The sequence below is a fragment of the Trichosurus vulpecula genome, chromosome 9, assembly GCF_011100635.1.
Source record: "Trichosurus vulpecula isolate mTriVul1 chromosome 9, mTriVul1.pri, whole genome shotgun sequence".
Lineage (NCBI taxonomy): Eukaryota > Metazoa > Chordata > Mammalia > Diprotodontia > Phalangeridae > Trichosurus > Trichosurus vulpecula.
Window position 1 is genome coordinate 154,847,172 of NC_050581.1, and position 12,487 is coordinate 154,859,658.

At 41.4% G+C, this 12,487-nt stretch overlaps 1 protein-coding gene across 2 annotated transcripts in view; it reads left to right on the forward strand.

Moving 5' to 3' along the window:
* The window catches only part of SRGAP3 (SLIT-ROBO Rho GTPase activating protein 3), a 274,924-nt gene that overhangs the window by 146,580 nt on the left and 115,857 nt on the right, over nucleotides 1–12,487 (forward strand). For both annotated transcript variants that reach the window (XM_036737985.1, XM_036737984.1), the window contains exon 3: nucleotides 5,184–5,346. In XM_036737985.1, the coding sequence (XP_036593880.1) occupies nucleotides 5,184–5,346 (163 nt within the window). The remainder of the gene's footprint in view (nucleotides 1–5,183; nucleotides 5,347–12,487) is intronic.

The window sequence follows — 12,487 nt, forward strand, 5'->3', positions numbered from 1 at the left end:
AGTCATGTGGCCCTGGGCAAGTCACTTATTCCTGTTGTCTCAGTTTTCCTATCTCAGTTTTCCTTTCCTAAGTGATCTATAGAAGGAAATGCAAACTACTCTAGTATCTTTATCAGGAATACCCCAAAAGGGGTAACAGAGTCCGATATGACTGAACAACAACATAACAATAAATTTTGTCTTAACTTAGGACCCTTCCTTCAACCTTAGGAAGCTTGGCAAGTGAGCAGGAGAGAAGTCAAAGTCGAAGGAGCTGCTCAAAGAGAGGGTCCTGCAGTGGATCCTGGGGTCCCCTCCCTTTAAGTCATAGCTGAGGATGGGAAGGGATGGAGAAAGGGGGGCTGAGGTGAGAGAGTACAAACTATCAAACCCTGACTTGTGGTGAGACGTTTTATGAGGACTATAAGGTTCCCTTCAGCATCTCCCGGCGTCTCCCCTTCTCTTGGTCTATTTCGCAGTAGGGGGAGCTTGCTACCATAGGGATCAGAGATGATCAAGTCCTAGGCAGCTGATTCTGGGGCAGAAAGGGTGGTGGGTGTTGCCGCTTCCATGATGATAATAGGTGGCACCTACATAGTGCTTTAACATTTAAAAACATGCTTCACATGTGTGTGTGTGTGTGTGTGTGTGTATGTATATATATCATTGAGTCACAGATTTAGATCTAGAAGGGCTCTAAGTGGTCTTTTAGTCCAACCTCCCATTTTACATATCACAAAACTGATGCCCAGGACCATGAAGCAACTTACTCCAAGGCTGCATAGGTAGTAAGTAGCAGAATGAAGATTTGAACCCAGGTCCTTGGGTTCCAAGTCCAACACTCTTTCTACTTTTCACCCGAGAACAGCTTCAGGGTATGAGCTGAAAGTATCTATCGGTAGGGGGTGGGGGTACATGGTGGTATAGTGATAGAGTTCTGAGCTTGGAGTCATTAAGACCCAGCTTTAAATCTCCCCTCTGACACGATCTGGCTTTGTGACCCTGGGAAAGCCAGTTCACTTCTCCGAGGCTGTTTTCTTATCTATAAAATGGAGATAATAAAACCTGTAGCACCAACCTCTGTCTCAGTGGGCTGATACGAGCCTCTGATGACCTGATGTACGTAAGGCATTTGTAGACTTTTAAGTGCTATGTTAATGTCAGTTGCTATTATCTTCATCTTACAGATGAGGAGGTGGAGAGTCAGTTAGTATGGGTGTCAGAGGTGGCACCTCTTCTAACTCTTACCACTATCCCACACGACCTTTCCTTCTACCTGTGTGCCACCGGCCCATCCCCCTTCTTCCCTGTCCTCTCTTCTACCTGCTGCTGTAGAAGATTTGGAACTTCTCTTCACCTTAGCACTGGTCAAAGAGCATTGCAGGACCTTGGACGAGCCCACTTGTGGGAAAAAGCAAGATGAGGTACTTGAAAGTGCCGTACAGTTTGTATAAATTGTCTAAACCTGAGGCGGTTGGCATTATAATTTCCTTTCTGGGTTAGGGCCTTCTCACCTGTAAGAAGAGTGAAGTGAAATGTACCGATCTGTTAGGTTATCTCTGATCGTAAGCTGTACTTCTGCACACTGCCAGATGCTCAGAATTTTGAGAGGCACTGACTATTGGTCTAAGGGTGATCAGTCTCATGAATCCTGGAGTCTCTAGTTGGAAGACATCTCTACCTGAGAGTCTGTACCTGAAGCACAGTCTCCTCCACAAAACCCCTAACAAACAGACCATCAGCCTTTGCTCTGAAGCTCTCCAGTGAAGGGCCACTCCTTCCTTCCCAAGGCAGCCCTTTCTACTTCTGGATGGCTCTAAATTGTTAAGAATTTTTTTCTTATATCAGCCTCTGGGCAACTTTCACCCTTATGTCTTAATTCTGCCCTCTGGGTTCAAACAAAACCAATCTAAATTCTTTGTCCATGTGATTCCATTTCAAATATTTTTACAATAACTTTTATGTTTTAGATAAATCTCATCTTCTTTGACTAAGATGTTCCCAGTTTCTTCCACCAAATCCTTGTATGGCATGAACTTTATACCTTTACCATACTGGTCAATCTTACCTTTGCAGCATCACTCGTATATGTCCCTTTCTCTCATCTGAAACTGTCACCATCCTGGTGCCGGAGTTCATCACTTGGACTATTGCAATTACCTGCTGGTTGGTCTGCCTGCCACAAGTCTCTCCCTGCTCCGGTCCATCCTGCACTCAGCTGTCAAAGTGATCTTAAGCACAGGTCTCATCCTGTCACCTCACCGTCTAATCCGTTCCGGTGGCTTCCTGTCATTTTCAGGATCAGCTGTACAATCTTCTGTTTCGTTTTTAAAGCCCTTCACGATGGAGATCACTGACACAATGAGTTAGTAGTTTGTTCAGATTTGTTAACTTAAACTCATCAAGGAAAGCTGTGTAGTCTCATGGTCAAATTCTTAATTATCTTGGGTTTCAACTTCCTACTAGTCAATTTTGCTCTATCTTTTGTAGTTCAAGGATCATTCTCTTTGGGAAACAACCAGATCAGCAGCAATATAAGAACTGGGTGGTTCTACCTTCTTTCAGTTATTATTGGTATTTCTGCTGCCCTTGGAGGACCTAGGGATTTTCACAGAAGAAACAAACCAGTCAATAGTGCTAGAAAGCAATGCCTTGTATTCCAAACAGAATTTACATTATACGACAGAAGGAACTTGGCTTTTAGATAGTCAGAGAGGCATGGGGAAGGGGAGCAAAGAAGAGGTGAGGGATTTGTTGGCATGACAATGAGCTGAAAGAGAATGACCTGATTTTAAAAAACAGATGTTCAAAAACCAAAAAAAAAAAAGTTTTTGCATGCAACTAGGAAATAAGATACACAGGCAATGGGGCATAGAAATCTATCTTGCCCTACAAGAAAGGAAGGGAAAAGGAGATGGGAGGGGAGTGGGGTGACAGAAGGGAGGGCTGACTGGGGAATGGGGCAACCAGAATATATACCATCTTGGAGTGGGTGGGAGGGTAGAAATGGGGAGAAAATTTGTAATTCAAACTCTTGTGAAAATCAATACTGAAAACTAAAAATATTAAATTAAAAAAAATAGATCTAACTACTGTGCTAAATAGGAAAAAAAAAAAGAGAGAGAGAGAATGACCTGAAAGACAAGATTACAACTAGATTTCTGGAGAGGGCATATAGGGTCCCTGCCTCACCTGGGATGGTCACAGGATCATAGAGGTAAGGCTGAAATGGACTTTCTAAGGTTATCTGATTCAGCTTTGTCTTTTTTTGGGGGGGGGGGTGTCAATCTGGGTTAAGTGACTTGCCGAGGCTCATACAGCTAGTAAGTGTCTGAGGCCAGATTTGAACTTAGGTCCTCCTGACTCCAGGGCTAGTGCTCTATCACTGCACCATCTAGCTGCCCCTACCAGGCTTCGTTTTACAAATGATGGAATTGAGGACCAAGGTAAGGTGACTTTCCCAAGGTCACTCAGGTAGCAAATGGCAAAGTTGGGATTCACATTGGCGATCTAGGTGAAAGACTTCCTGCTTCCATGGCAGCCAGGCTCTCAGTTATGCTACTTTTTTTTTTTTTTTTTTGGCCACAGATTACCTGGGCTGTCCTGCACTGGAGGGTTGGGCTTGGCTGTGAAAGAGGGATAAGCTTCTTATAGGGAGGGTCAAAATCTTGATCAAATGTATACAATTAATTTCCAACTCCTGATGTTGCAGATGGAGAGATGCCAAGCATAGGAGAGGGAAGTATCCAGCATTGACTTCCACATAGAATGATAGCAAGCATTTATAGAGTCTTTAAGGTTTGCAAATCACTTTACATATATTACCTCATTTGATCCCCACAACAACTGTGGGAATTAGGTGCTCTTATTATCCCCACTTTTGCATGTGTGGAAACTGAGGCACACAGAAAGTAAGGGACTTTGCAGCCTCAGTTCATTCTGAGCTTTAGCTTTGCTAATACTGTACATATAGGACCATGCCACTCTTTTGAATTATCTTCTGTTCTTTTTGCTTCTGTCTTTTGTAAACCTCTTAAAAAACAAAAACAAAACCCCAAACCACTAAGTTGTCTGTATGTGCATCCACATTGGTCTCTTCAGACAACTCTTCCTTTTCCTCCTCATTAGAACAATTTATTTGTATATCTTCAGAATGTCGTAGTTGAGAGCTTTCTATTCATTCTGGACCTTTTGAAACTTGCTTTCCCCAACATGTAGGAAGTGTGTCTGATTGTTCTTTTCTGCTCTGAGTGCTGAGATAGGGGTATGTCCCCAACAAAGTTCTCTGGTTTCTAGTTCAGTGACTAGCTTATCTTCATTCATCAGAATGAGAGAAATCATTGCTTTCCTTTCGTTTTGAAGGATGAAATTATCAACAAGGCAAAATCAAAAATGTATTAGCTGCACTGAAAATTTCAAGATAACTGAAGTCCCCCATTTACTACTATATCATACTGCCATGTCAGACTTGTTGTCTGTTTCTTGAACTCCTCATTTATTTCTTCCTTCTATTCAGGTGGTCTGTTGTTTATCACCAAAATATTACTTCTCTTTCTTCTTTCACTGATCTTCACTAAAAGGACCTCCACTGCGCTTTTCTGTTTTGGTTACTGTATTTCTTCATATGAGAACATTTTCATAATGATCAAATTATAAGTAAATGACAAGCTTTTATTCTCCATTTATAATTTTTATGGGTGAACAAGGAGCCTCAGTTTCATGCCTACAGAAAGGAAGAACAATCACCAAGCTCATTAAATTGTGCTTCTAACACTTTCATTTCCAAAGTTAGCAGTTCTGTTTATGTAAGACCACCTGCCTTCATTGTGGGCTTTTACTAATGTATTTACATTTTACAGCTGATGCATTTTACCATAGGGAGTCAGGCTCAGCTGACACTCCTTTTCATAACTCTAATCCAAGCAGACGAGCTTTAACAGGGAACTAACTTTGGGAATAGAAGTGTAAGCTGAAGCACAATTCCTTAATCTACTCATGGTCCTTCTCAGCTGTTGCTTCTGTAAAGCAAGGAATAACATTATTCTAAATATGACTCATTTGTAGATCTCTAAGCCCCTTTTTTAAGTCAACAAACATTTATTAAACATTTACTATGTCACAGGCACTTTTTTCGGGAGGAAAAAGAGAGTGTCTCTAGTAGGCTGTCTATTAAACATTGCTTTGGATTATTTCTGTTTCCCCAGGAAGGATCAATACCTCCTCTCTCCTGTGAATTGTTGGTATCTAGTGTTGAACCAGACCCGGCGTGAGAGTAGGGACCACGCTACCCTCAATGACATCTTCATGAACAATGTCATCGTCCGTCTCTCCCAGATCAGCGAGGATGTTATCAGGCTCTTCAAAAAGGTAAGTGGGAAGTTAGTACTGGGGGTATGGGGTTTGTGGAAAAGATGGAAGTGTCAGAGCTCTGATCAACCAAATGTAAGCTAAGAAAGACAGCTAGATTATCCAAGGTGGGAACACCTGTGGCTAAGGGGAAAAAAGGTATGTTAGTGACATAAGAACGAAGGTCTCTTCCCTTTTTCTGAAACATATTGCCTGACTGGCCCATTAAACACTTGCCTCGTATGTCATATACTAACAAATTCAGTTATGTATCCATGGAAATTATCCACTTTGTGGATTAACCACAATCATTTTAAAGTGCTGGACTTCACTTCCTTGACCATAGTAACTCCTCTGGTCTTCCTTTCCCTGTTATCAGTTGATGGGTGCTTAAGGAACAGAAAGTAATTTTAATATCAACCCAAATAAAGTATAATTAGCAAAGGAAATCTGCTTTAAAAAAAAAAAACATGTTCCAAAGTTAAAATAGATGTGACTTTGGCATAGTATGTTCTTTTCAGTCCCTGTATCTAATCGTTGGCCAAATCTTGTTGATTCTGCTTTTTCAGCTCTTCCATACATACATCTCCTTTCCACTCCCATAACTACTGTCCTGATCCAGGCCCTTGTCATCCTCTCTCCAATCCATCCTCCATACCACTACCAAAATCACTTCTTTAAGCCCCGGATCTGACCACTGCTCAGAAAATCCTCACTGGTTCCCTGTTGCCTCCAGAAGAATTTCTTTATAAACTCCCCCTCTTGGCATTTAGAGTCCTCTGGCTCCAAATTCATTTTCCTTCCCCTTCACACACTCTACTTTTTAGCCAAATCAGCCCCACTTGCTCTTCCTCAAACTTGATATTTAATTTCCTATCACTGCATCTTTGAATGGTTTTCTCCCTCGTGACTGGAATGTACACCTTCACCTCCATCTCTTAGGATCTTTAGTTCCAAGTTTCAGGACTTAGTTCAGGTATCACCTCCTACAGGAATTTCTTCATGATCTTCCAAGTCGTTGGTATTTTCTCCATCTTCACTCTACCTTGTATTATATTGATCTGTGTACATGTTGCGCTCCCTTCCCCCCCCCCAACAAAAAGAAAGAGGTAAAAAATCTGTTTTGCAAAACCAACTAACACACTGAACGTATTTAATAGTATTTGTACTATCCTATACCTACAATCCTCTGCCCCTACAGTGAAGGGAGGGGGTTATATTTTCTTAATACTTCTCTAGGGTCAAGATTTGTCACATTCTCTCTCTCTCTCTCTCTCTCCCTCTCCTTCCTTCCCTTCCTTTCTCCTTCCCTCCCTTTCTCCTTCCCTCCCTTTCTCCTTCCCTCCCTTTCTCCTTCCCTCCCTTTCTCCTTCCCTCCCTTTCTCCTTCCTTCCTTCCTTCCATCCTTACTTTCTCTCTCTCCTTCTCTCTTTCTTTCTTTCTTCTGACACTATTGTAGTTATTGTTTGTATTGCTTTCCTGTTTCTGATGACTTTGATTTGCATCAATTTTTATGTCTTCCAAGACCTTTCTGAATTTTTTCTATTCATTGTTTCTTATGGTATAGTGACATTCCATTATATTCATGTGCCAAGATTTGTTTAGCTATTCCCCATTTGAAGGGGACTGGCCACGCTTTCACAGCCTTTCATTCATAGTTCAATACCTGAAAGCTTTAAAATTGCATTTTTTTTTCCTTTGATACTAATGTAGATGAACGTTTCCCTCAGATTTTAGGGTAGTTCAGAGCTGGGTGTGGGTGGGTGAAAGAATAATGCTGTGACAGCCTTTGAAGCCCTCCCTGAAGTTGACCAGGGCTTTGATTGTGGGGAACTAAATACAGTTATGGCAGCCCCCTTTTCCTGCATAGTTGTTGAATATGTGTTCAATTCATTAGTTTCTCTGCCTGTTTTAAAAACTAGATCCTATAAAAAAAAAAACCCCAAAACAAAAAAATTAGATCCTATAGTTGGTCAGAATCTCATTTGTTTCCTTTCACCATGGAAGTCTCATATCCGAAGGGCTGAATCCCTTCTTTCCAATGGGAGCTATATGTTTTTCTGGGTTGGTATGAATGAAGATGAGGTCACACATCCCGAGGTAGAATCAGTCTCTTTTGAGGACAAACTGACCCATATCACCTTTCTCCCCATCTCTGCCATCTCTCCTCTTTCCCCATCGCCTTGAAAGATGTGTGTTTACAGGGACATCCTTTTCTTTCTAGCTCATCACCTTCCCAGGTGTCAGGCTTAGGCATAATGGGATGGTTTGATGAGCAGGGAGCACAGAGGAGGGAGGAAAGCCAATTTAAAATATAATCAACACTCAATTATCTCCAGGTGGGTCATCCACACTGCGGATTATTCCCGGCATGTTTTTAATACCAAACTGACTTCCCCTGGCTCGTCTTTGTGCTTGGGATCCTTACCCGCTCACCCTCAAGCTCATGAAATACTATCCAGGCTTAACATTTCCCTTAGCAAATTGTCAAGGCAGTGTGCTACAATGGAGGGAACGCTGGATTTGGCATCTGGAGACATGGGCTTGAGTTCCACTGCTGACGCTGACTATCCAAGGGCCATGGGATCTTACCAGAAGGGACCTTAGAGGCCATCCAGTCCAACCCCCTTAGTTTACAGACAAGGAAACTGAGGCCTAGGGTTGTTAAGTAACTTACTCCAGGCTACTCTGGTAACAAGGGTCACAGGTAGGATTTGAATACAGGTCCTCTGACTCCTGAGCTAGTATAATGGCACCCTGCTGCTTGGGCACCTCCACCTCTGCCTTAGTCTCAGTTTCTTCATCTATAAAATAGGGTTAATTATATTTTCATCATCTACTGCTAGATTATTATAAGGAAAGTGCTTTGTAAATTATAACATTCTCAATATAAATATGAACTATTATGACTAATTATTTAGTACTAGAGAGCCTAATTCATATCTATATAAGTGTGTGTATGTATGTATATGTATGTGTATGTGTATGTATATATGTATGTGTATATAGTCTCTGTACTTAACCCTTCCCCGCAAAATATATTGAGTCATATGAGATGACAGTATTTGCAAACATTAAAACACCATGTAAACACTCACTATTATTGTTAGGGTCAGCTAGGTGGCATGGCGATAGAGCTCCAGGCCTAGAATCTGGAAGACCTAAATTCAAACCTGGCCTCAGACACTTACTAGCTGTGTGACCCTGGGCGAGTCACTTAACCCTGTTTGCCTCAGTTTCCTCATTTGTAAAATGAGCCAAATAGCAAACCACTCTAGTGTCTTTGCCAAGGAAACCCCAAATGGGGTCACAAAGAGACAGACCCCTCTGAACAACAACAGCAACATTGTCATTATTAGTGAAGTGATTACTAAATATCTACCGATTTAAATTATATGAGAGGCAACTGCTGTAGTAGAAAATGTTAGACTGAGTCAGGAGAGACTAAGGTCTAAATGCTGCCTCTGATGCCTGCTGCTGGCTGTGTGACCCTGAGTGAGTCAGTTAACCTCTGTTTCTCTCAGTTTCCTAATCTGTAAAATACATAGTACTTCCCTCCTCGGGTTACTGGGGTGAGCAATTAAGGTGATTTATGTAGAACTTTTTGCAAACCTTGAAATATCAGTATTATTATTTTTAGTACCTCTATACCCTGCCCCCTCCCTTCTTCAGATTCGAGCACAGATATCTGACAGGTATTTACATCTAAATGTAGCTAGATGGCCCAATAGGTAGAGGGCTAAACCTGGGGTCAGGAAAACCTGAGTTTGAATCCTGCCTCAGGTACTAGCTGCATCTTCAGCCTTACTTTTCTCATCTGTAGAATGGGGATAACAGCACACCTACTCCACAGGGTTCTTGCTAGGATCAAATAATATAACATGTGTTAAGTGCTTTGCAAACCTGAAAATGTTACATAAACTCTACCTGTTGTTAGTTTTTGCCGAGCCTTAAATTGATATATATAAATGCCAGTTGTCATTATTTTATGTACCTTCCTCCCCTCCCTCACCTACCCCCACATGTAAGCATAGAATTTTGAGAAATAGTCACATTTGCCTCTTCAATACCTTTGGCTTCTGGTTTTTTAGGGGGTGATGAGGTGGGTCCTGGTAGAGGGACCAAGGAAAAGTAGAGGAAGAAAGGGAGATACCCTCTTTCTTTCTTTCTTTCTTTCTTTTTCTTTCTTCTTTTCTTCCTTTCTTCATTTCTTTCTTTCTTCCTTTCTTCCTTCCTTCCAATTTTGATACCTTTTGTTTTAACATCATTTAAATTTCTTCTCATTTCGCTCCCCCTTGTCCTTTTCCTTCCTTAAGTGCGTGCAGCCCCTTCCCCCAAAGGCTTCCCAGCAGAGCTGAGCTGTGAGCTGGGTGAGATAAATCTTTTGGGCGCTCATTTCAACTGACAAGGGCCTAGCTTGTGATGAAGGTTAACAGGGCGGAAAATAATGAAAAAAATGTCCACAGCTGGGCCCCTGGTCTCCTCATTATTGAAACAGTTCCCTAAACAAAGGAAAATCTAAACCCTTGGCGGTGATGGGGGAACAAACAGATCTATCAGCCTCACCTTATGTCTCAGAGCAGTGATACCCCTTTGTGTAAGGATCAAGGCCTGTAGAACCTAGGGGCTAGGCCTTCTCTCTGGCCACTTATTATCTCATCTTGAAGATCTCAAAGCACTTGACCCTCCTTCTGTTTGTGAATACTCACTGGTACTTACCTGATGAGTGAACCCCTCAGCCACCCTCCTCTTACAATTGGAGAGATGAGTCACAGAGGTGAAACAGTCTCTGTCAAGGTTAAGTGGCAGATCAATGAGAATCCTGTTCGTTTGTCTCTCCATCCTTCATCTGCATTATTAAACAGTATTAATATGTGAAGCTGTGCATATTAATATGTGAAGGAGAAACCAATCATTTTTATGCCTAAGATGTGTTCTGAAAACTGTTCTCCCCCTGCTGCAAACACTGCCCGCCACGTGCCCCCACCCCAACCCTCCCTGCCACCTTTATCCTGAGCCGATGCCCCACTGGCTTTGGTCGTATCTCCCTTGGCCACTGAGCTAGATCCAGATGAGGCGTCTGGAGGGGGTGACTCCTGGGCAGGAACATTTGTGACTGCTCCTGGGGCCGGTGTCCTGCCCCCTCACCTACTGCTTTTGCCACCTAATCAGTGAGTTTTAGAGTGGGTGGAGGTCTTGGAGTTGCCTAGTCCAGCTGTTTTTCTTTACACTGGAGGCCGCTGTGGTGGGAGAGCTGAAGGCTTGCCCTGGATCAGAGAACTAGTTGGTGGCAAAGTTGTTCTCTTCCAGTAACACCTTTGTGGTAGAATGTAAGCTCCTGGAGGGCAGGTCTATCTTGTTTTCATCTTGGTGTTCCTAGTGCCTAGCATAATACCTTGCACATAGTAAGTGTTTAATCAATGTGTGTTGAAATGAATTAAGTCTCGACTAGGGAGCTAGATCTCTTGACCCAGCTGACAATCTTTTTGCTTTATCCTGATACTAATGCAGCTCAATTTGAGTTGTTTCCTCCATATTCTTCCGCTTTTCTGATGGATATTGTTCATAGGGCCAGATATTACAGAAACTAAATTACAGAAACATTTCCTAGATTAGTCTGGACAAATGTTCTTGTCCATAAATGGGAATCTCTCTTTATACAACAGATGTGTTCCTAAGAACTTTGTGTGTCGGTTGACTTAAAAAAAACCCAACCTTAAACAAAACAAAATCAAACTTATTTTATATATTTTATGTCTGGGTGGATCCACATCTCATCTGCTGTTGATACCCCTCCCCCTGGTGCAGACCACCAGCCCTGGATGTCTTCTCATCCTGTTTGGATGGCCTTTCTTTACATCTTCCATATGGCATCTACCCCTGATGCTGGAGGCATTTTTCTGATTCCTTTTAATAAAAAGCGAATCATAAATTGAATCAAATTTTAAACACACTTGGGGAGTTTGCTCTGGAAGGAAGCTTCAGGGCGAATTGTTTGCTAAAGCCAAGATTTCTCGGGTAAAGGAGTCAACCTGCAATTGATTTTCTTTTAAAATGTTCCTGTACATTGTCAAGACACACCTCAGCAAACCTGGATTTCAGTCAACCATGTACAGTTACTGACTGCCTACTGTGTGCCTAGTAGGAAGTTAATCCCCGGTGTGAAATGAGAAGTGATAAAAAAAAGTCACCAAAGCCTATGCTAACTTTGCATAGCTCTATTAGAAAGTTTCCCCTTGTATTATGTCACTTCATTTATTCATTCATTAAACTTTTACTGTGTGCAAAGCAGGGGCAGCTGGGTGGCAATAGATAAGAGCCCGGGGTCAGGAAGACAGCTTTCTGAATTCAAATCTGGCCTCAGCTGTGTGACCTTGGGCAAGTCACTTAACCCTGCTTGCCTTAGTTTCCTCATCTGTAAAATAAGCTAGAGAAGGGAATGGCAAACCACTCTAGTATCTAGTATCTCTCCAAGAAAATCCCAAGTAGGGTCACAAACAGTTGGATGTGACTGAAAAATGGCAGAACAACACCTGAAATGTGCAAAACACTGTACTAGGCATGGGGATACATGGGGGAAAATATAATAATACTAATGATGGTTGGTGCAGCAGATCGAGTGCTAGTCCTGGAGTCAAGAAGATCTACAAATCTGCCTCAGATAATTACTAGCTTTGTGACCCTGGGCAAGTCACTTTAACTTCTGTCAACTTCAGATTTCCTTATCTGTAAGATGGGAATGATAATAGCACTTACCTCCCCAGGTTTGAGGATCAAATGATCTGATATTTGTAAAGCACTTTCCAAAGCTTCCAGTGTTATGGAAATGCTAGATATTATTATTATTATATTAATCTTATTATAATATGTTACTTTACAAATACATAATTTTCTCATATTTTTAAATCTCATCTCAGGCTTCTTGACAATAAAATGGGGGTGATAATAGTACCTATCTTCCAGGGTTATTGTGAAGATAAAATGAGGTAATGTTTATAATTTTATATAACATTTATTAATAAACATGATCAATATAACATGTTAATATATAACAAAGAATGTGTTACATAAATATATTAGCATAGTAATATATCATTAATTATATACTTAATTCTAATTATATATAATAATTATCGTGTCACTATAGTAGTATAATTAATAC